This window comes from Pecten maximus, chromosome 8, assembly GCF_902652985.1.
Source record: "Pecten maximus chromosome 8, xPecMax1.1, whole genome shotgun sequence".
Classification (NCBI taxonomy): Eukaryota; Metazoa; Mollusca; class Bivalvia; order Pectinida; family Pectinidae; genus Pecten; species Pecten maximus.
The window spans coordinates 14,710,791-14,736,695 of NC_047022.1; the positions used below are offsets into that span (position 1 = coordinate 14,710,791).

A 25,905-nucleotide genomic window follows, 5' to 3' on the forward strand; every position below is an offset into this window, starting at 1 on the left:
GATGAGATTACATAATATCTTGTAAGAGTTAAGTCATGTGATCTAGGGGAGATAATTTGGAATTCAAACTGTAAGAGTTTTTTCCCTTTATTGGAGCTCTCTTTGTAAGATAACATGATTCTTCAGTATAGATAAACGACTTGGAACGTGAAGACGTGTTTTGTGTGTCTGTGATATTTATCATCATGTAAGCGAGTCCCCAAACACAACTTCACATCAACAACAGAACACTGAGGTTTATCTAATCCGACTGAAATGGTACACATGCTGTTAAAAAAGAAAATCAAAGGAAATGTAAATATTTATTATTTTATTGTGATGATGTATATAAATACTCAGTATTACAAACTATGAATAAACTCTAAACAATAACAACTACCTATCACAAATCTATCACATGATTATCACCTGGTGAGATGGAGGAGTTTATAAATTGCTCGCACCTGTTCCACCTTTTATACAATACAACATTGTTACCGGTATTTCTAACAACACTTCGTGATAGTCTCCCTTTGTACAACTTCAAATATCTGCGACTTTAATTTAAGAAGGAAGTGCAAACTTAAATTACGTAATATGCTAACTATTCTTACGTTATTTTCTTGATTAACAATCAAAATCTAATCGGTCAAAATCAAAACATGCGTAATCAGTAACTAGTTTCTATATGGGATTACAATGTAGCAAAATTATCTAGTTATCATAAACATTGCTTAAAAAGTAAGACTATTTTTATGCAAGCACTTAATTTGCTGGACTATCAGGTAGCCTTAAGCGTTGTTCATATATATTTTGAATATTAAATGGGGCACAAGCCTTACATAGCGAAAACTATGTGATGCTTCGAGACGGAAAGGTACGAATCGCAGTAAATATATTACCTCACAGTAGAATCACAGAAGAGTTTTTGTGTTTATATTATTGAGCCTCGCAACGTTTTGTTAGGTTTCATGTGGTTATAATTTCAACTTAAGAAAGTTCAACATGAACTGATCTGTCATTCACTGACATCTTAATGACAAGCTCATCACCTCAAGGAACCATAATATCTATATTTTTGAATTTATATAATACTATAATTATATGACTCGAATATTTTAATTTTGTCATAATATGTTTATCAAATGATAAAGTGGCTTAACCTTCATTTAACAATAAACCAAGATATGCTACAAGAGGTTATTATGTATCAAACCAATGCTCAAGGTCCATAAAACTAACAACTTTCTCATACAATGTGGTATAAAGTAGATCAGATTCACGATGTATATATACAGATAATGTACAAAGAGATAGCTTTCTTGATCTACACAGTGTCTGTGGCTTTATATACATATATCCAGAACAATGTGTGTACTACCCAACTGCCGTAACCAGGCCAAGAACGGTTTCATTAGGATATAAATCAACAATAGATTATATCTTATATCACATTCTAGGCAATGTCAAAACAAAGCGTATCCAATTCCAACGTGTTTAATACCAGAACTGGAAAGTTTATACAGATTATACGGAGACATTATCAGAATAGAAATAACTGGTCACTTCACAAATATTTATGATTATAATACTCTTTACATATTGTATGGTACACTGTTATAACATTTTACACAAGAAATAAGGACATGGCTATGTCTATATGAAATTATTGAAATCTTGCATAATGATAAAGCTACAATCACTTTCTCATCTCATTACCATATAAATGCAATAATTATTGATAACTTACACTGTCCTTGTCAATAATATACATTTTAGAAAGTAAAAGCATACGATAAGTCTGTTTACTACCTCTGACATAACTCTGGATAGGGAGCATCCTGATACATAATTCGCGCGTAAACATGCACGCGCTAATTAAAACTCCAGAGTTCCACTTTCCATTAGCAAACCATCGCTTCAGATTCTCTTTCTCTCAATTGTGTCAAAAATGAAGACTCATTATAAGTAGATTCAAAATGGTTTCGCCTGGCCGGTCTCTAGTCCGATTATTTACAAAGAAGGAACTCGAAAAACAAAGTTGGTTAATGTGACCTGTTTCCTCTTCGTTGACACCGTTGTAAGTCTTTAGTAGCTAAAAGATGATTTTATTCTCATGTTGTCAGGGTTTACAAGCTCATCATATTGATGTATGTTTCCGTAAACTTTCTAGAAAAGGCGATTACCATTACACAAAAGGTGGCGCGTACTGACTCTAAATGTTTTCCGTGAAATCCAGGTGCAGTTTATATTTGTATATCAGTAATGTGATGATGGTACACATGCAGTTATATTTCATTGATATTGATGTTTTTGATTTCTCAATTTTCAAAATCTAATAATTTCTGCTTATCAATAACAAGTAATAACAATAAGAGTTATTTCATAATCATATCTTTTTTCAATTATAACTATCTGGGCCGACTCCATGATGAAATCGAAATCTGAACACACTTCGCACTAGCAAACATTATATAGGTATACCACGTTTCAGTATAATTATACACTTTGACATATATGTATATATACACTACATTATATATGATGAAAATAACATATACATTTATATAGAATTTTATGATTTCCAAATGATGTAAAAAATGTAGATTTGAAATAGTGGCACATTAAACTTTACTCAACAAACTACAGAAATAGCAATAATTTCCGCATAGAAAACGTGTTCAAACTAACAGTTTGCTTATACTTCCGGATTATTTTTTTACCACCAAACTGTAAATCAAGCTTATTTCAAACACAGATTATGGAACGTCAAATGTGACAGCATATCAAATGTGTCCATTTCTTTATGGGATAGTTTGTTAGACTATTCCCTGTTCATCTTTTCTATTCATATGTTATGTTAATTATTCAATATCATCAATATCCAATGCTGACACCAAGCATTGGAAGAAATTAACAGTTCTGCTACATCAACTCATATAGGTAAATGACAAAATCTACGTCATGCTGCATAAGAGCATCGATTATGATATAATAACCACGTGATTTGTGTAATTTATGGTTTAATTAACCTCAGTTTCACAGTGTTGAGTGAGCTGTACCTTAACCTTCCAACGTCACTCCTCCCTTCACTTTTATTCAGAGCTATGCCACATACTATTAGGACTTGTTAAACATCACAACTGTTTGCTGGCACCCAATGAACATGAAACTAGGGATAAATGGAGAACTAAAACTTCAGATTTAAATTACACGTGATGTGTGGTGCAAATGAGAACTATTTTATTGCCAGACATAAAAGCGTGAGTAAGTTAAATGATTTGTTAACTCTTGACTTTTTAAACATCAATACTTTTGACGACATTCAAAGAATGGAAAGCACATTGTAGTGTGGTAAAATAGTTGATGACGTCATCAAAAATACACAAGAAATACAGCATAACGTCATTTTGACATTTGATGTCATGGAAACAAACACCATGAACACAATCTAACGTCATCATTGACGCCATTTAGAAGGAATATTATAACGTAATTAAACCAGCATATACACTACTTAAAACGGTATCGGTACTAATGTAGAACCCAAATGAGAAGCGTACGTTTTAATACAAAATGCGTGTCTCTATGACAATAAACGGGTGTTTTGTTTCAAGGAAGTTCAACCAGCAACAAGTTATATGATCAAACTTGGATTACAAAAGGTGATCATTTTCATTTTATATTACACATATTACTTCACACTGACAATGGACTGGCGATAATGTTCTTATCAACACCTCTGATGTTTAGACCCATTTAATCATGTTTATATGATGTATGACCTACTTAACTATTTTTGATCCCGATTCGACATCTTCCGCATCTTTTTCGTGAAGATCTTAACAAGTGATATATCATTTTAAAAGTGTACATTTTGTATAATATACAACATTAATATTTATAGTATAGGCACCGATTTCTGCGCATGTTCTCATTGATCCACTTGTGATCTCTTCTTCCGGTTGGTTAGACAAAGGCTGGTAGCGCAGGTTGCCTGGCGTGGCTTGGTACTTCCGTTGGTGTAAACATTACGAGTATTCTCTGTAACAAGGCAATATGGCATGTTAATTATCTTGAACCATGCTTGTTATTCATTTGTTTATCGTTTGGCCAGTTCAATGTGTATATTGACTCTTTGTTGGGTTAAAAAAGATTATAAATACGTTTTATATGTTAATTTGTCTTAACTTTGGTAACAAATACAATGTAGTTGTATATACCAAACGTTATACATATTTTTGCATTATTTGATAATGTAATAGTTATCGATATTGTAATGTTTATTGATATCGTAATGTTTGTGGAACGAAGGTAACACTGTAAATAGGAAAACTTTCAACCAATTTTGAAAAAAAAGTAAAAATAACAAGAATTCCATTGAAGTGAATTTTAGCGTACGTAGAAGGTTGGGTGATTACAAGAGTTATTGTCTGGATAGGAATTGTCTATTTATAGTCACAGTTACATTGATCTTTGACCTTTGGACCAGAAAAAAACTTGTGGTAAGGAAAAACTGCATGAGTTCCATAGGCCAAATAGAACAAGGAAACAATTTTTTTTCTATTTTTAGTAACAATGCCATTGGTCTTTGACCTGAAAAGCAATCCAAAGCAAAGAGTTTTTGGTGAGGAAAATCTGCATGAAGTTTAGACTCGATCAGTGGTATCGCAAGGACACTCGTTGCGGAAACGACGCCTACACCGACGCCGCTGACGCCGCCGATGCCAACATAGTGATACCCTTACCTTTATATCGCCCGTTTTGGCAGGCGACACAAAAACTGGATTGAAATTAGACGTTAATGATGAATTTAACACTGCGAAAATGATGTTTAGAAAAAGGGGAGGGGGGGGGGGGGGGGGGGGGATCTGATTGCCGAATGTTTTCCGTATACAGTACTGAAGTTTCGATAAAGACACCTAACCTCGCGAAGGGACCCTGGTGTAATGATGAACTTGTAGAGCATATACATGGGTATGCAAATGAGAGACGAGCAGACGATGACCCATCCAAGTATAAAGGACCATTGTGGGAATTCATAGGAGCCATACTGGGGAGGCATCGGGTCGATCAAGGACAGGATGAACAGGACCTAAAACAACACGGCAGATGAAGAATTCAATTATATATAATTAAACTTATCTATAAAATATATATATCTTCAAAGTTAACGGTATCTCAAACAATGCCATGTACATATATATCCAAGTATGCGCAAGTTCAGATTATGTTTTCTCGATCGATTTGAAACATTTCCAGAATTAATGTTATCTCCAAATAAGCCGATTGTTAACAAATTAATTTCAAAGCCATTTTCATAAATATTGATATTATAAAATTTAAAGTCACGACACTGAGAGGTATTAGATATAGTAAGAAGTATGACAATATTAATTAGTAGATGCACATGCAACATCAATAGAGATAACAAGATATCTATGATTATCTATTAGCTGTATTAACATCAAAACAAGGAGTGGATATCGATACAGCTTCGGTACTTTGTCTATCTTGTAGACTTAACGACTTTCTCATATTTAATTGATTTAGTTTGTTAGATTTTTCTTCATCAATGTGTAGTCAAACGTTTTTGTGTCTTTTGTAAAATCCTTTGAGATAATAGGAAGTAGACACTGCTGCAGGATTTATCAAAGTGTTCTATCTTACCATTGATGTCACGTTATAATACATTTGAAATGTAATACGATATAGAATATACACACGTACTTAATGTTCTTTTGTAATCCAATATATAAAATTATGAAATTTACTGAAATTATTAATGTTTGCACCTTCCCCATCCAGATTGTTACATTACTGTTGACCTATTTCGAGTTTTTTGTCTCCTCATGTGATCACTTTAGGTCCTAAACAACACTGACGAGTTCAAAAATGACGAAACAGCTATATGATGCAGTTTAACTAATTTTGGATTTACTGCATCAAACTCTCAAAGGGGTTTGAAATCTAGTGCTTGTTTTGTACAATCCTTTCATTAAATGGTCGTTATGCTTACCAACAGAAACAGAGGACTAATGACGCCCCAGCAAACTCTCCAGTAGATGCCTGGTCGGAACCCTAGCATGGATTCTATGTCATCACAGAACCTGTTTACACCTATAATGGAAAGAGTACTATTCATAAGGTCCAGAATGATAAAAAAGTAAGGCGTTTAAGTGAATCTAGCAAACTGGCATGCATTTAGAAAATAGTGAGAGTCTAAAGCGAAGTATGTTATTGATTTTAACATTTATACTTCCGATACATTACATCATCTCCATACACTACAAGTTTTTAAGTTTTATTTTGACATGTTTATCTCTATACGAAACATTTCGGTTACACTGATTGAACCACTGATGCACAGAAGTTTGATTGAGAACTTTGTATTTTTTTATGTTCATTGAAAGGGGAAGTAAACATCCGGTATGGGTTACAATGGCTTGTCGTTAAGAGGTCAAATTGACAGTACTTCAAGCGTATGTTTTATGTGTATATTTGAAGCTATGATACAGTTGTCTTGTAGTTATAACACTAGTCTTGTAACTACAACGTAGTTATCTTGTAACTTCCATACAGGTATCTGGTAATTACAACGTGTTTGTCTGGTAGTTAGAACATAGTTGTTTGGTAACTACAACATATTTAGCGTTTGTAGCTACAAAATAGTTAGCTTGTAACTACAACACAGTTAGCTTGTAACTACAGCATAGTTAATTTGTAACTACAAAATAGTTGGTGTGTAACTACAAAATGGTTAGCTTGTAACTACAACATAGTTAGCTTGTAACTACAACATAGTTAGCTTGTAACTACAACATAGTAAGCTTGTAACTACAACATAGTTAGCGTGTAACTACAACATAGAACTATTTTGACAATACACTTATTGCTAACACGACAAACATGTATAGCATGATATAGTTTGTAAATTTAAGCAAACACTCCTACCTATATTTATGCAAATGGCCAAATCCGAACGTATGCGTTAACACTTGAATTCATTTTAATGTTTTATTGTTGCTCTAGGCTTTTAAACAAAATCCCCCAAAAAATTTTCTTTTAAGAAATTACACTAAAATATTAGTGTAAAAGGCAATAAGAAAACTTCGATTAGAAAATGGATGCTCTTTGCAAACACGTAATTCAAGCCATTGCCCCTTTTTTCCAATATTACATTCTCCGCGTTCAATACATCTGGTTAAGAAAATACTTCCGTTGGTAATTATTGTGGAGCCTGAGCAGCAAGAGTGATTGATATAAGTTGACAAAACGTATTTCTCAATTGTTGTGAAAGGAAAATAGTTTGCATTCACCTGACCAGCTTGGGACGTTGTTTGTACATTTGCTGCAATGACTATGCCGTTATATATTAGAAATGTGTTCCTATTGCAAATTGCATTTATTTTCAATATATTTTATTAACACAAATATACCAATTGGATAAAAAAGCATGTAGGAACCTGAAATAAGTCTTACCCCGACCAGTATGGCCTAATGAAACATCAAATCGATGTTCAGCATTAGTTGAAAGGGAAGCGACTCTTGTTTATATATACGTTTAACCCAAAGGAATGAATATATCTTAAACCGTTTAATTAATAGATATGCAATGAACAAATTGTATTAGCTTAATTGAAGGGTATTATAGTAAAGAGTAAATTAGATATAATAGGATGATAATAACATCAGGTCTTCGGTCGTCGGGCTGATATCGTGGACATCGACTGATAAAGGGTGAGGTATCAAATTAGTTATATTATAATCGGTATATATGTCACCGCTTGAAATGAAATAAAGGGATTTAAACAATATCCCATCATATACTGTACTGTAGGTAGGGCTTGGAAATTAAACCTGTGAACCGCCTTCCAAGAACCCTTAGAGGCGACTAAAGTTATCGTTGCTCTTTCTTATGTCTCCATTCACACCGCATCACTTTTAGACTGTTTATTCTTGTGGGAGAATATTACACTTTCTGGTATTAGGCTAAGACAAACGACTGTCTATAGTGAGTAATTGGTGTTCTCTGCTTGACTTTTATTTGTAAGTTGATGGTTACGACCTAGTTTGGCCATTGGCAATATATTGTGTTGCATTTATGTATGGTGACACTATAACACACCCGTAAGTGATTTTATTATTTAGCCACACCATCTTTAAATGATCTGCTTCGTTAATGATAAAATGACACCAAACCTACCATATATCCACGATACGGCTACAGCTTCAAGGAAAACCACGAAGATGATGGCAATGGGAGCTCCGAACGAATCCAACAACTGCACGACATATATACCACCCTGTAGGTCAGAAGTCAGCCACCTTAACAATCTCAACACATATTCATTATGATAAAATAAAAGGAAAAGAATATAGCAAAGAATTGAAAATAATTCGTTGATTTTTGCAATACTTTCTTATAATAGGGAAATTACTGATTGAATTTGTATACAAACTTACATATGTTGTTGTGGCCAGTGCCCCTATAAAACAATACACCATTAGACCCAGCACAAACAGCTGTCGATATTTCCTCAGCACAACGTATTCATCCAGTATCCCGGTACATAAGGACTCCAGTCCACCAAACTATAAAAAAACAACAACAAGGATTTAACAGTAAAAATTGTCATTACCCTTTCTAGTACAAGTAGTAGAAATAATAGAAGTATTGGTAGTGGTGGTAGTGGTAGTACATGTATTAGAAGTAGTAGTAGTAGTAGTAGTAGTAGTAGTAGTATCAGTAGTAGTAGTAGTAGTAGTAGTAGTAGTGGTGGTAGTGGTAGTGGCAGTGGTAGTGGTAGTGGTGGTAGTAGTAGGTAGGTAGGTAGGTAGTAGTAGTAGTAGTAGACGTAGTAGTAGTAGTAGTAATGGTAGTGGTAGTGGTAGTAGTAGTAGTAGTAGTAGCAGTAGTAGTGGTGGGGGTGGTGGTAGTAGTAGTAGCAGTAGTAGTAGTAGTAGTAATGGTAGTGGTAGTGGTAGTAGTAGCAGTAGTAGTAGTAGTAGCAGTAGTAGTAGTAGTAGCAGCAGCAGCAGCAGTAGTAGTAGTAGTAGTATTAGTAGCAGTAGTAGTAGTAGCAGCAGCAGCAGTAGCAGTAGTAGCAGCAGCAGCAGCAGTAGTAGTAGTAGTAGTAGTAGTAGTAGTAGAAGTAGTAGTAGCAGCAGCAGTAGTAGTAGTAGTAGCAGCAGCAGCAGTAGTAGTAGTAGTAGTAGTAGTAGTAGCAGCAGCAGCAGTAGTAGCAGCAGCAGCAGCAGCAGCAGTAGTAGTAGTAGTAGTAGTAGTAGTAGTAGAAGAAGCAGTAGTATTAGTATTAGTAGTAGTAGTAGTAGTAGTAGTAGTAGTAGCAGTAGCAGTAGTAGCAGCAGCAGCAGCAGTAGTAGTAGTAGTAGTAGTAGTAGTAGTAGTAGTAGTAGTAGAAGAAGCAGTAGTAGCAGCAGTAGTAGTAGTAGTAGTAGTAGTAGTAGTAGTAGTAGTAGAAGAAGCAGTAGTAGCAGCAGTAGTAGTAGTAGTAGTAGTAGTAGTAGTAGTAGTAGTAGTAGTAGTAGTAGCAGTAGTAGCAGCAGCAGCAGTAGTAGTAGTAGTAGTAGTAGTAGTAGTAGTAGTAAGAAGCAGTAGTAGTAGTATAGTAGTAGTAGTGGTAGTAGTAGTAGCAGCAGCAGCAGCAGCAGTAGTAGTAGTAGTAGTAGTAGTAGAAGAAGCAGCAGCAGCAGCAGCAGCAGCAGTAGTAGTAGTAGTAGTAGTAGTATATACAAATATATGGTATAACATTGCCAGTTTGCCAGTTACAAACAGAGATACAGCAGGATGTTGAGACATTGTTGGCGGTAAGCATTATGATGACCATAACATTGGCAATTTACCTATGTTATCGTAAGCTTACCGTTGTGTCCAGCCCAAGAGTGATGAGCATGAAGAAGAAGAGCAAAGCCCAGAAAGTGGAAAAGTTGAGGGACGATATGGCCTCTGGATACACAATGAAGATCAGTCCAACGTCTAGAGTAAAACATAATACAAGAGTTTTTGATTATTTCAACGTCTGACGACAAGATTTTAAAAAGAAAGACAGAACACAGATATGCTGGAGGTATTTACATTATATAAAGCAATGGGATCTTTACGAGGATATAAAACAGTATTAATAGACTTATATAACACTAATACGAAACGGAACGACATTAGGAGTTGAGATTATAAAATAGAAAGAAGAGGTATTTACCAGTAAAACCCAACCTAGATATCAGAGGAACGGAAACCGTGGGATACTAGAATGGTACGACAACAACTGAACAGATTCTTCAGTTATCAAACACACATGCTAAGATACATTCAAATAAAAAAAAAACAAAAAAAAAACATGAATTTTCGTTTCGAGAATTCTAGAGGAGATAAGGGTGACATGATGAAGCCGATATAAGATGTGTGATTTTTCAGACCGTCTTCAGCCATCGTAGATTTCGGAAACAAGGAGGTTGTCTAATCACTTGTACCCACCGTCTCGAGCGACGTCCTCCACCGGTCTGTCCTGTATAAAGGACATATGTCCTAGTACAGAAAACACCGCGAACCCTGCCAGGAAACTGGTGGCACAATTAATCCCACTCGTGATCAAAGCATCCCTTAAGAAAACAATTCAAAATATAATTAACCTTTAGCTTTTTATGTTAAAGTGACCATTTTCTATAAATGTAGCGTCTACTTCTTGCCATTAATGACAGATTTTTCATAACTTGAGCATTAATAGTGAAAGATGACTCTGACGAAATCGGTTACACATCAAAAGTGAAATATCCGTTAAACAGCCGAGTGTCTTCTCATAAAGAGATTCATGACAGTATATTTCAATAATGAGAAAATTATTATATATATACTATATTTTGAAACATTGTCTCATCTCTATGGTAAAGGTAGCGTAGACATAATGTCAAATGGCGTTTTCTACTTCTTTACTCTATTTTCGGTTATGACAAAAAAGCAGTTCCGAGTTTACCCTCGGTCCTCTGTATTTGCACATGGCCATACGAATGTGTTTCACTCATTGTTACGGTGTATCGTCGATGTCACAGCCCGGATACATATAACGAGGTGTTACAATAGAAACTATAATGATGACGAATTTAAATAGATTGTTTACATCAATAAGTGAAATTACTGGAATATTATGAATGTGATTAATAAAACATGAAGGCATATTACAGTTCCCAAACATGAAGAACTTCAAGGCTAGGAACCTTTCGAATGAACCTCACAATGGTTCTGAACAGAGAAAAGAACGCTTGCTGTTTGGGTAAATCTGATATTATTCCCTCCTCAGTTGTTTTGAACATATTTTGATATCACGTACTTGTAACAGTTATTGTTGAGTTTATTATAACTCGATAACGCAAGCAGAACTCCGAATCCTGGTCCCAGAGAAAAGAAAACTTGAGCTGCCGCGGAAATCCATATCTAAATAATAATAAATCTTTTAATGTATAAAATCATTTCATGTGTTGATTATACACAATAAACAGTATATCCATGAATTCAATGTATACGGAATGTTTTGTTATTAATAACAAAAATGTTTAATACAGTTCGAAATATGTTTGCCGAACAATGAAGTTTGTCATTTGATTAATTAGTGCTATAACTATAAAGAATTGTATTTTATATCTAAATATACAACGAATAGCTCATAATGAATACATCGTTACCTTACTGTTTACCTGCACGCTAGTGCACTACTTTGAGCTCGTAATCCGACACAGTAATACAAGTTAATTCACTTGAATGTTATAATATTTGCCAATATACGTATTCATCATGAACCCATCAGTACAGTCACTTAGGTTTCTTAAACATGCATATCTTCGTTGATACTGTCTGGAACACTGAGTTCATCTACTTAATGTATTACTATCATGGGAATTTCAGCCAATGATGTCCAAATTGATTGATGACAGCCAGACTATAAATGTGTCTATTTCGCCGCCCGTGCCAGGAATCGCACGTTGTTCTAACGTAACTTCATTACTCTATTAGCACAAATTATATAAATTAACTCATTATTTTGGTGAAGACTGCAAATACCTAGTAGAGGGTTTGTTGACATCACATCTAGAAGGCGGACGTACCAGTACGTGTAGAATAGTCGTAACTTCATCTTGAGAGAAGTATGTACATTTTTGACGTTGGGTTTACTCAGGACAGTGCAACATCGTATTATAAACATATTTGCCTTTTCGTTTCATCCATACCAGCAAACGAATGAACTTGGAAACAATTTCATGTTACTGTAGAATGGTTAACTAGTTTATGATACAATTCTTGTGTGTTATCTTAGTGTTAGAGATGAAATATCTTACGCTCTTATCGGCGAGTTTGCTCCATACTGGGGAGATGTAGTAAAATATTCCTCTGTCGGCTCCCTCCAACATACAACCTCGGACCAAGAGGATCAGCAACACGGCATAGGGCATGGTGGCGGTGACCCATACAGCCTACAACACATAATCTAATATACAGCACAACATTCAATATGGAAACTTATCTTCATTACAGCCTACAGCAAATGATCGTATCTTCATTACAGCCTACGACACAATATTTCATCTTTATTACAGTATACAGCACATTATCTTATCTTTTTTACAGCCGACGGTACATTATCATATCTTCATAACAGCAACGTCGCATCATCTTATTTTCATTACGGCATACGGCACATTATCTTATCTTCGTTACAGCCTACGTCAAATTATCTTATCTTCATTACAGCCTACGACACATTATTTTATCTTCATTACAGCCTACGGCACAATATGTTATCTTCATTACAGCCTACGGCATGTGGTCTTCATTACAGCCCTACAACACGTGATCTTATCTTCATAACAGCCTACGACACATGATCTTATCTACATTACAGCCTACGACACACTATTTGATCTTCATTACTGCCTACGTCATAAATACCTGTCTTCACTACAGCCAACGTTATATGATCTTATCTTCATTACAGCCTACAACATAATATCTGATCTACGCGATATATCTTATCAGTTTTCGACCTAGTGACTTAGTTATTTCCATAAAAAGTTACAGCCTACGACATCGGATCACTCGTAAACTCATGTACAGTACTTCCTATATCTTAGAATATTAACTAAACAGTTTAGCTAATACTTCAATATTGACTAATTTCTCATAATCTTTTCGGATTGTTTTGTTGTGGTTGATTCCTTGCTCCCCCCTGTATTAACATTTTCGTCTGATGTAGTTGTGCATCCCGCTGACTTAAGACTTAAGATTTAAGACCATGCATGTAATGTGATTATTCCCCTAGTTTATAAAATCCCATTTATTTTAATGAACGGAACTGTAACAGTTTGTCAACTATTGTTATCCTTATAGTAAATTAAAGTTGAACGTTTTGGTCAAATGAGTCATACATACAAAGATTTACTTTAAGAAAGAGACAAAAATCCAGAAGTAATAAGTCCCAACTTGCAGTGCCAGTCTTACATTTGTTTTCCGACAGTGCCAGATACAATGATACAGGTTTTGGAACAGTTGTTTATTTTCTTTAACTTATATTCAAATTGCATGAAAGTGGACAGCTCAAGTGAGTCTTATTCTGAAAAATTACCTTGCCAGAGCTTTTTACGCCTTTCCACATAGCGAAATAGACAATGACGAAGACAGCGAGGAGACATTGACAAAGAATCCAGTTGATGCCGCCAACATCCTCCAATCCACTGGCATACTGCAACCCCAGAACTTTGTACCTTTAACAAAACCCGAAAACATATCATTGACGTACGGTACATAAGGTAGAAACACAATTTAGCCATTCGTGGGGGCACTTGCTGTTGGAGAGTAAAAATGAAACCTATTAATGAACACTCAAATCTGAATATTACAGACAGACATAATTTTAGCGAATGTTACACAAAAGTGATGGCCAATTTGCATTTGAAAATATATCCTAACGATCTCACTGATGGTACTGAATGCATAGTTTATCTCTTAATAATATGAACTGTATTTTTGCGAGAGTAAAGAAAGACAAAAGTGGCGAGTATTGCGGAGCCATAGTGAGCCACTTTTGTCTTTCTGTCTTGAGGCAAAAATACGGCTTTTAATTTAAAACACTGACCATCTTCTGAATATGTTCGCTTATTAAACGTTGTTTCACTTGGAAGAAGGTCAGTCGAATTGACGCACGTGCTACGATTCTAAAATACAGTGCTTTTCTGTCACTGCCGAATACAGCAAAATATATATAGTGGACGTATTCTGACAATGCGAATGCCAGTTGCAGAATAAACTCGTATCAGCTATTGATCAATGCATCATTTGGTGTCTTTGCTTAGAATTTGACAGAAGTGAAAATATGAATAAAAATCTATTCTACGAGTTAGCATTCCCTAAGTCTTACAACTATTAAACTAGCCATTCCTTAATGGGTGTAGAACGATTCTTTAAACTATGTAGTATATGGCCATTTTACATTATGATCATTAAGAATAATCGAGAGATATTCGGCACTTATATGGCAATGTATACAGAAAAATAATGATATAACATATATTTTCGCAGGTCAACGCATGTATGTGATTTGAAACATTTCTCATTATTCTGCATGTTCCTTGTAATTGAATGTGATATCGGAACACTTTCGAATTCAATATATTCATTGCAATATAACGACATTACTCGCATATAAATTACTTATTGTAAAGAAGGCATTGGGTCATTAATCATAATGATCTAATGACTATTGCTCTCCTATATAAATCTATATATTGATTTCATGTATATTTCTGTCAAATTCATAGTAAGTATGTATTACTTGATTAATTGTGAGATTAGGTACCATTGTATAGTAATTCCTTATTACGATACTAATGGGAATATCTGGATTCAGTACAACATTACACAGAAAACTAATTTAAAGGAGCTTATTCTGAAGTAAAATGTCATGTTTGAAAAACAAATGGAGTGAATACTTCTGGTTTTGTTACCATAGAATACCTCAAAGGGTTGATTGAGGAAAGACACAAGGCTTAACTTGTCCTTAGGATCCTACACAGTACCGAGACTTGGTTCGCCCATTTACATGTGATTTCCATATATATTGCATCCCTTGGTTAGAGTCTCGGCATTGTGCATACTAGTCAACCTGGCGAAAACGTGTCCCGCGACACATCTTTGTCAGAACAAACTTTGGCCAATACAAGTGTGAATTTTCCACATGTCACGACAAATTCAGTTGTAATGATAAAAACTGTCATTTCATGCAGCAAATGTAATTAGAAATACAGAGAAAAATGAATTTTAAAGTAAATTTTCATTTCGAATTACTCTATACGTGGATGCATATGCTAGTCATTCTTGAAATCAAAATGATTTTTTTTCTTCGCTCTGAATATTTTATTGAGATACTTAAAATCACCACTAAGGAATACTTTGACAATCCGAAACAATGGTTATGTTGGCAAAGAGATACATAAAATAAACTTTAAACTTAATGCACTTTATCCGAAATATCACGTAAATGGAAAAATGATATTGTTAATGACGTGACAAGGAAGGACACTTTATATTAGTAATAATGATACAACATATGATTATTAAACATATACAAAATTCATATTACTTATGATTGTTGATATGAACATGACAGCAAAAGGAAAGACATTTCCTAAGACCACAGTAATTATCTAAGCATTCGTTTAAGCATTTTGTTAAGGTAATCGGGAGTGATTACAATCAATTCAAGTAAATCGAACGATCAGCGACGTCGTTCATGGATAAATGCCCGAATTGGAATGTAGTTATACTCCTTACTAATTACAATCGGTTAATACTATACGATATCCTAACATTTCTGTTTAAAACTTATAACACCTGTGCAGATTACAATCGGCCAATACAGTACTGTACCCTAACATTTCTATTAAAACTCGTAACACTCATGCTAATCACAATCGATAAATACAATACAGAACCCTAACATTTCTGATAAAGCTCGTAACACTCGTGCTAATCACAATCGATCAATACAATACAGAACCCTAACATTTCTGCTACTGCCTTGCAGGTAGGGCGTAAGAATTGTACCTGCTGCCCCCGTTGCATGCTCGTAACAGGCGACTAAATTTGGTATCTTATATTTTCTTTTCTTTCTGAACAACTTTCTTCTTCTTAATGCCTCCCTTGACAATGCCTCAATTTTGGCCTTCAGTTGAGCGTTTGCCCCTGTAAGGAAGGCTTTGGGTTCTTTCCCCAGGCCGAGACATACCAGAATCTTTAAAAATGGTAGTTGCTATTCCTACTTAGCGCTCAGCATATTGGGAATGGGACGCCTGGTTCGCCCATTGTCAGTATAATGTGACCGGGTGGGGTGTCCTACTGGGTGTCTTCGGCAGTATGCCCCAGTGAGGTAGCACTATAAATCGGCAAAAGTTCCGGCCTATCACAAGGAGACAAAACCCTAACATACCGCAGCCTCCCAAAACAAACATACGCACGTGCCACACGCATGCATATCGCACGCACGAACATGACGTTAAACAAATAAAAACCAAACCAAACCATTTCTACTAAAGCTTATAACACACGTGCTAATTACAATCGGTCAATACAGTAGCATTTCGTTAAATGCGTCTAACACTTATTCTAATTACATTCAGTTGATATAGTAGGGTTTCCAAACTTTTTTTGTTAAAAGGCTTGTAACACTAATTCTTTGTTTCTATTATCAAAGGCATACGAGTACCAGATTTATAATGGATACTATAAAAATGGGCATAATATAACTAGACTGATGGATAGTAATTTGCTTGTGTGTGAAATACATGCGTTGGAGTACTCATTGCACTAGCATGCACGTACATTGGTATGTATAACGACATGCAGTAATGCAGTAGTATGAGCAAGAGTACATATCGCATAGACATGTAAGAATATAGACGTTTATTGTCATAATTAGGTCAATGTGTTTACCAGCAGTATATACCCTCTATGTGTCTACGAGCACTTCAAAATCTCTATGTGTGTCTACCAGCACTTCATACTATCTATGTGTCTACCAGCACTTCATACTATCTATGTGTCTACCAGCACTACATACTCTCTGTGTGCCTACCAGCACTATATACTCTCTGTGTGTCTACCAGCACTATATACTCTCTGTGTGTCTACCTGCACTACATACTCTCTGTGTGTCTACCAGCACTACATACTCTCTGTGTGTCTACCAGCACTACATACTCTCTGTATGTCTACCAGCACTATATACTCTCTGTGTGCCTACCAGCACTATATACTCTCTGCGTGTCTACCAGCACTATATACTCTCTGTGTGTCTACCAGCACTATATACTCTCTGTGTGTCTACCAGCACTACATACTCTCTGTGTGTCTACCAGCACTACATACTCTCTGTGTGTCTACCAGCACTACATACTCTCTGTGTGTCTACCAGCACTACATACTCTCTGTGTGTCTACCAGCACTACATACTCTCTGTGTGTCTACCAGCACTACATACCCTCTGTATGTCTACCAGCACTATATACTCTCTGTGTGTCCTACCAGCACTATATACTCTCTGCGTGTCTACCAGCACTATATACTCTCTGTGTGTCTACCAGCACTATATACTCTCTGTGTGTCTACCAGCACTATATACTCTCTGTGTGTCTACAAGCACTACATACTCTCTGTGTGTGTCTACCAGCACTACATACTCTGTGTGTGTCTACCAGCACTACATACTCTCTGTGTGTCTACCAGCACTACATACTCTCTGTGTGTCTACCAGCACTATATACTCTCTGTGTGTCTACCAGCACTACCTACTATCTATGTGTCTACCAGCACTACATACTTTCTGTGGGTCTACCAGCACTACATAATATCTATGTGTCTACCAGCACTATATACTATGTGTGTGTCTACCAGCACTACATACTTTCTGTGGGTCTACCAGCACTACATAATATCTATGTGTCTACCAGCACTATATACTATGTGTGTGTCTACCAGCACTACATATTCTCTGTGTGTCTACCAGCACTATATACTCTGTTTGTGTCTACCAGCACTACATACTCTCTGTGTGTCTACCAGCACTATATACTCTCTGTGTGTCTACCAGCACTACATACTATCTATGTGTCTACCAGCACTACATACTCTCTGTGTGTCTACCAGCACAACATACTCTGTGTGTGTCTACCAGCACTACATACTCTCTGTGTGTCTACCAGCACTATATACTCCCTGTGTGTCTACCAGCACTATATACTCTCTGTGTGTCTACCAGCACTACATACCGTGTGTGTCTACCAGCACTATATACTGTCTTTGTGTTTACCAGCACTATATACTCTCTATGTGTCTACCAGCACTACATACTATCTATGTGTCTACCAGCACTACATACTTTCTGTGTGTCTACCAGCACTACATACTATATATGTGTCTACCAGCACTATATACTCTCTGTGTGTCTACCAGCACTACATACTATCTATGTGTCTACCAGCACTATATACTCTCTGTGTGTCTACCAGCACTACATACTATCTATGTGTCTACCAGCACTACATAATTTCTGTGTGTCTACCAGCACTACATACTATATATGTGTCTACCTGCACTACACACTCTGTGTGTCTACCAGCACTACATACTCTCTGTGTGTCTACCAGCACTACATACTCTCTGTGTGTCTACCAGCACTTCATACTCTCTGTGTGTCTACCAGCACTACACACTCTATGTGTGTCTACAAGCATTACATACTCTCTGTGTGTCTACCAGCACACTACACACTCTCTGTGTGTCCATCAGCACTATTCACTCTATGTGTGTCTACCAGCACTACATACTCTCTGTGTGTCTACCAGCACTACATGTTAATTTATTTTATACGCGTAGTCTAAAGTGTTTTTAGTATCTGACTGAAGTAGAGAAGCAAAAAAAAACAAAAAAAAACGAGTACCGACATAATAACGAAACCGTCCGTCATTATACCTTATAACTGAAATCGAAAAAATGACGGTTGAATGCAATAAAGCATATGACATAATGCTAGCGACTATGACTGACCATAACACATTATCAGATTGACGTCATAAGCAACAACGTAAATCTTAAAGATCAAAAGAGTTTAGTTCGCTTTAAATATTACTGAAACTACGAATGCATAGCAGTAAGATCTAGCTGTTTGCTTAATTGACTCAAACACAACCAAAGATAATAATGTTTTGATATTATATGAAAATGAAATTAATAAGAAATTAGGACAATAAGTCTTGAAACTTGTGGTAGTAACTTCGTGTCGCAATTCAAATTATTTTTGCAACACACATTATTCCACTAAAGTCTTATATAAAAGCAAGCAAGCAATCAAACAAACAAACAAACAAGCAAACACACAAATAATTTAAAAACAAAATAGAAAGTAGCAGATAGATGCTGTTATTCCTTCGGAATATTCTACGTACTCGAAAAACTCCTCCGTTGGGGACTTTCGGATGATCTCAGGACCTGTTGATGTGGCAATAGTCGTTGTGGTGAGGTTAATCATAGTGCTTGCGTTTTCCTGAAGCTTGGTGACGTTACCCAAGAGTAGTCGTTCATAGACAGTACACGTTTCGTTGTTGTTCCACGGGTTGTTGCAGGTCCGCCAGGGCACTTCCGCCCGCCACGCCGAGAAGAAGTAGAAAACTGCCCAGGCAATAATGGTGTTGTAATACCAGGCGACATAGGTAGCTATCACACAGATCGCCAGACCTATCCCTGTAACCAAGACAAGGCTATTGTCACATATAGTCACACCCGAATACTGAATAATGTTGATTTAACAGACAGATATTCATTACAGCATATAAGAAAGGTAAATCCCCCCCCCCCCCCCCCCCCCATATATGAATATATCAATTATTAGTTTGAAAGTTGACAAAAATGTTCTACCTTCTATACTTATTAAAATCCGGCAATTTACCTATTTGATAATATTTGTAATATCTTATTTGTTTATTTAATATCATATAACAGGACACCTTTTCAACGCAGAACAGTGTCAATTCCTAAGACGTTAAATTATTTTGAATATGTTTCTATTGGCAAGGTAAGCGAATTTTTTTCCAGTATTTTCCAAAAACTCTGTGTGTTTTTCCTGTTTACATTTTGAGCCATTTGAGCAATACTGATTTTCCCGGATATAACTGAAATAAGAGGTTAACTTTTCATTTATTATTTTACGTCCTTCTTTTTGTATTCTTAGAACCTCTTCAAACTTTTCGAAATGATCATTCCAAGTCTGAAAAACATGCATATTCAAAACTACCTATTAGCTTCCTAACGTTATTGTTGTTTGTCCACACTTTGTTCCTAATTCCGTTAAAGTTAGTTTTACTTTGACCTATTTCCCGAATCTGATAAAACAATGTCGGTGTTTATTGCTTCCGGAATGCAGTATTTTATTTTTATTTCTTTCGTTAAATTGGAAGATAACAATTTCGAATTTTACAATTCATTTGGTCTTCCATGTTCATTACCATAGTTACTCGGGCAACAAAACCACAACTTCACCGAATTCATAGTATTCCATACGGTCTGTCAAACGTTTGATTCAAAGGTCCGTGACAATGGTAATTTTTTCAAACTTTTTTTTTCAACAAGAAACTGTTAATTCAACGCCTCTTTTAACCAATTATCCGAGTCATTGTTATAGAAACTTTTGAATGTGGACTTTGTTATTGTTTTATGTTTTTCAAGAATTTCGCCTTATTGTTACTGGATAGTTTTATACTTTTCCCTCATGATCACCCCTTAAAATTCGGTAGCTATTAGTACAAATGCCCCAGAATTTCAGGGTCAAGACCTTAGTTAACGAATCCTCTTCTTAGTCAGTAGTTGCTCTCTTCTTATACATAGGACAAGCATTGTACTTGTTTAGTGTTCATATTCAAGCTATATTTTGAAAGTTCACGAAATTATAGGAAAACAAGCTTTTAATGTGGCCATTAAATCTTGTTGGGAAAAGTTGTGTAGCCATATTCCTATTCTCAAAAATCAACATTGTTGCAGGGATAATACTAACATTAGGGATGTTTATAGGATTTTTTGAATCCTGTTAGTAATCCTGAATTATACATCTGTTTCATGTGTCGATGACTTAGCTCTACATCTTGTTTAGAGAAATCTTGTAGTACCGATACATTCGAAACTATCTGTGTTATGTTTCTGTGGATAACTGTTGTTTAATTTGACCCAGATATTTTTCTCTGCATCAGGTATGTGTTAGACAAGAGCCTACCTTTAAAAGCGGGACAAATTCTGTCCCACACCGTGAGACATCCACACCGCTGGTACTGTCCCAAAGCAAGCTCCATATAAAACAGAGGAAGCCCTCCAAACACCAACATCACCAGGTAAGGGATCATGAAGGCTCCTGAAATCAAAGATGAAGACAGACACATATTTGTAATTTTGATTTTAGGAATATGACAGAGTGGTCTTATTATTAAATTGTTTAATGGGAATTGTGTTTTAAGGTAGAGATACGTTGCACATATATATTTTTGTGTGTGTGTGTGTCAATGTTAATTTAAAAAAATATTTTGAGTATGTGTACATATTTTCTTCATATTGAAACATAAGATGGATAAAAAATCTGGCGATCTAAAATATTTTATCATAATTTGTTTTAGGCGTTTATGTCATTAGTTTATGTTCTTTACAGGTTTCCACATTTTGGTGTCTATCGTCACTGACAGCATCATGCATCTGTTTTGCCATAGAAGTGAAGATAGAGAATATCTTACAGAATCTTCAATAATACCAATTATTGTGAACTCGTGAAAAGTATTAAATTGTAGCCGAACGAGTCAAATATATTTGGTATTAACGAAGATAGTATGAGATGTTTATTACATTTTTATAGCAAAATATACGGGGACAGCTTTGAATTTCCCCCATCATCATTTGTAAGCAGTGTTTTGATTGATCAAAAAAAAAAAAAGAAAAAAAGTGATATTTTTCACCAGTGAAATATCAGAAAAGTGAAAGTGAAGAAGATCACTTTTACAGAAAGAATAATTTTTGATATTTCATTGGTAACAATGTAAGATAATGTAGTATTATTATCGAGTATATGTTTATATGTCCATCACTACTCATTTGATAAGTTCTTGTAACCAGACATTAGACATATAAAAAAATGCGAATGATTGCAAAATCTTTGACGACAATAGAGCGAGGGTGATGGAATGACCGATAGAAAATACGGCTGTTATACAATGGGCATTGTTCTTTGATCCAGTTTATATAAAAGCAGTCTTGGTCTGATCGTCAGGAAAATAAACGATTCAAAAATGATGACCGCAAGACTTTATTTTGCGATACGATTTTAAATGTAATTATTTGATAAGTGTTGTTTTTAATCAAACTATATTTCTTTTATGAAAATCGCTCAGATACATTCTACATTCTAATATGACAACATCATAAAAGTAGAAACAGGAAACACATTAAAACAAGCACTTTTTCAGAAGATAACCTTGTTTATCCAGCGGTATTAAGGTACTTGGATTCGACTTAATACATGTACTATTGAATTTAAGCTATTTTGATAATGAACCAAACATTTATTTTTACTATTTGCCAACTGCATTAGATTGTAATGTTGTCACGAATTCAGAGGTGTTGTAATTTTGTCACGTATTTGGATGAAGATGTATCTCCGTAATTGTCTGCATATTAAAGTTTATATTTATTGTGTAGGGGTAAGTCTTCAAACAATAATAAATAAGTGTTAGTGGTATATATAAAACTTCATGTTGTATAACGTAAATCGCTAAAAACATAGTCTTTGAGTACGTTCCGGTTAAACCGGCGAAATTTAAGTACAAATCTAAAACGAACGTTAGTATTTAATTCTGCACCAGACCAGACTTGACGTGTAGAGACAGACCGACTTATTTGTTTTAAAAAACGTTACGCAACGATTGACCTAGGAAGATTACTTACATTACTCGCGGGTTTGAAATGTGCCATTTACACACACATGACTGAATAGAACTCCTTACAGTAACTGTCAATTTCACGCATGGTTGTCATTTGAATAAATTGTTTCTGTTTAGAATATACATTTAATCAATAGGGAGTCTGGACAAGTGGTATTGATCTGTATAAGAGTTCATTCCGCGTGACCTTTATAAGCTAGCATCATGTGAAACTGCTCACACATACTGTAGTACACTGATTATAAAATTCGAACATTTAAATTATTTGATTCAAAAACAAATATCTTACTTTTGAACGAATGGTTTATTAATTGGTTCAGATTGACGTTTGTTAGCTCTTTAACCCCATAAAAAGTTAAGTCCTATTGTCACAAAAATATGGATGCCGAACCATTTGGGAAGTCGTATGCCTAAAATGATGAAAGATCAATATGTTTTGGTATCAAACATTTAATTTTAACAACCAAGACTTGGATTAAATTATCGATCCAATAACGATATTATTTTACCCCTGAATACCACGGAACGTGAGTCTGTGTTCCGGTGGTCACAAGCAGAGCAAGTGTTCAACGATTCAATGAGTAACAGAGATACCGGATGTAAAAAAAAAAACAAAGTTATAAATAAAATTGGATTAGAAACATTATCCGGATTGTGTCAAGAGAAATATTTTATATTGAATATGTTGCTAATATTGGTATATTATCAAATGGTGATATAAAGAAGTGATAAAGAGTATAAACGCGTATAACATATCAAGCAGACCAATGATTTATGGCTATTTATGTTTGATTGAAAGAGACACAGTTTTACAAATTACTCAACACTATCATAAACTAATCAAGGAATTTGTTTTCTCTCATCAAAATCAAGTTACTACCAGTACGCAAATATCCATTCTCACATCTAAAAGGATAACTAGCGCATCACGCACATTGAGTTGTAAACAACAGCTTCTGTGTAACCTTGAGTAATTACTATACCTATCAACACTAACTGGTTTATCTCTACAGCGTCGAGTTACCTCCCTCACACTGTCCGACATGCATTAAGGGATTTATATATATTTAATTTTTGATATATTGCACATCTTTTAGCTCTACGGTTTTGAAGCTTATGTTCAACAAATTGTCTAAAACAGCTGAAAGCCTTATCAGTTCAAAACATGCTTCACACCCTGTTCTGAATAAGGTGTTAAGGGATATAAAGATCCTTTAAATCAAAATAAATCTACGGCCTAATGGCTACTAAATATGTTGATTAACAACAGCATGACAACATCTGTCACATATCAACTAAACCAGGTCTTCATCTTCTAAAGTTGATGCTTGATATAGGCGAGTTAACCTTGTATATAAGCAGTGTTAACTGTCAATAAATTATCCCCATTATCAAGATTTTCCTTTGAGATATGTTGACTGCTCAGTAAAAATAACAACACGATTGATGACGGTTATGGGAAAGTTTTATTTTCGACATCGTGATCTGATTGAGAAATATTCTATCATTCTTGTGCGATATTGATAAGAAGTAGATAATGCTTGTTGATATACCTAGTCTTATTCTTCACTTTTTCGAGAGATTTCCTACAAATACATGTTTGTTTGTACTGTACCATTGGTTTGTCGATTTTGACTTGAAATTACTTTTTAGATTTAATTGATAAATCACTGCTGTGTTGGTTATACTTTCTCTTATGTGTATCAAACATTCAATATAACTACGTACAAAAGACAAATTTAGTTGATTAGGTGATATGATTTCAATAAGAAAACTCTTAAATTGCCAAACATTCTGACACCGTATCTCTACATACTTTTTTTCTGAACTATTCAGACATATATCTATTTAAAATCACTGATGACTCCTAAGTACATACAGAAAATGAACGTACATCATGTGGTGCATCTACACCATAATATACGTTTCTTTGTGTGCTAATTTTATTAAAAATGTTCTTTTTGTGTGTTAAAACTGTGTTATATGTGTATCTTGACGCGGTGCTGTATTCCCTCTTTTGTTCTAGAATTGTTTTATGCGTTTCATTTTTTTTACTTTGACGCTGTGGTATATTTTGTGTTGACGCTCTGGTATATCTTTGTGTTGACGCTGTGGTATATTTTTGTGTTTACGGTGTGGTATATTTTGTGTTGACGGTGTTGTATATTTTGTGTTGAAGCTGCTGTATATCTATGCGTTGACGCTGTTGTATATTTTTGTGTTGACGCTGTGGTGTATTTTGTGTTGACGTTGTTGTTTATTTTGTGTTGACGGTGTGGTATATTTTGTGTTGACGTTGTTGTTTATTTTGTGTGGACGCTGTGGTATATTTTGTGTTTACGGTGTGGTATATTTTGTGTTTACGGTGTGGTATATTTTGTGTTGACGCTGTGGTATATTTTGTGTTGACGCTGTGGTATATTTTGTGTTGACGGTGTGGTATATTTTGTGTTGACGGTGTGGTATATTTTGTGTTGACGTTGTTGTTTATTTTGTGTTGACGCTGTGGTATATTTTGTGTTGACGCTGTGGTATATTTTGTGTTTACGGTGTGGTATATTTTGTGCTGACGGTGTGGTATATTTTGTGTTTACGGTGTGGTATATTTTGTGTTTACGGTGTGGTATATTTTGTGTTTACGGTGTGGTATATTTTGTGTTGACGTTGTTGTTTATTTTGTGTGGACGCTGTGGTATATTTTGTGTTTACGGTGTGGTATATTTTGTGTTTACGGTGTGGTATATTTTGTGTTGACGCTGTGGTATATTTTGTGTTGACGCTGTGGTATATTTTGTGTTGACGGTGTGGTATATTTTGTGTTGACGGTGTGGTATATTTTGTGTTGACGTTGTTGTTTATTTTGTGTTGACGCTGTGGTATATTTTGTGTTGACGC

At 35.2% G+C, this 25,905-nt stretch overlaps 1 protein-coding gene across 1 annotated transcript in view; it reads right to left on the reverse strand.

The window, feature by feature from the left end:
• Nucleotides 1-293: 293 nt before the first annotated feature.
• The window catches only part of LOC117333180 (sodium-dependent serotonin transporter-like), a 36,633-nt gene continuing 11,021 nt past the window's right edge, over nucleotides 294-25,905 (reverse strand). Inside the window, exons 2-13 of the mRNA XM_033892339.1 lie at nucleotides 21,303-21,437; nucleotides 19,486-19,780; nucleotides 13,614-13,752; nucleotides 12,331-12,465; nucleotides 11,328-11,431; nucleotides 10,478-10,602; nucleotides 9,867-9,979; nucleotides 8,446-8,574; nucleotides 8,186-8,285; nucleotides 5,999-6,099; nucleotides 4,907-5,074; nucleotides 294-4,023 (exon numbers count right to left, since the gene is read on the reverse strand). Coding sequence (XP_033748230.1) covers nucleotides 3,949-4,023; nucleotides 4,907-5,074; nucleotides 5,999-6,099; nucleotides 8,186-8,285; nucleotides 8,446-8,574; nucleotides 9,867-9,979; nucleotides 10,478-10,602; nucleotides 11,328-11,431; nucleotides 12,331-12,465; nucleotides 13,614-13,752; nucleotides 19,486-19,780; nucleotides 21,303-21,437 — 1,619 coding nt within the window. The 3' untranslated portion in view covers nucleotides 294-3,948. The remainder of the gene's footprint in view (nucleotides 4,024-4,906; nucleotides 5,075-5,998; nucleotides 6,100-8,185; nucleotides 8,286-8,445; nucleotides 8,575-9,866; nucleotides 9,980-10,477; nucleotides 10,603-11,327; nucleotides 11,432-12,330; nucleotides 12,466-13,613; nucleotides 13,753-19,485; nucleotides 19,781-21,302; nucleotides 21,438-25,905) is intronic.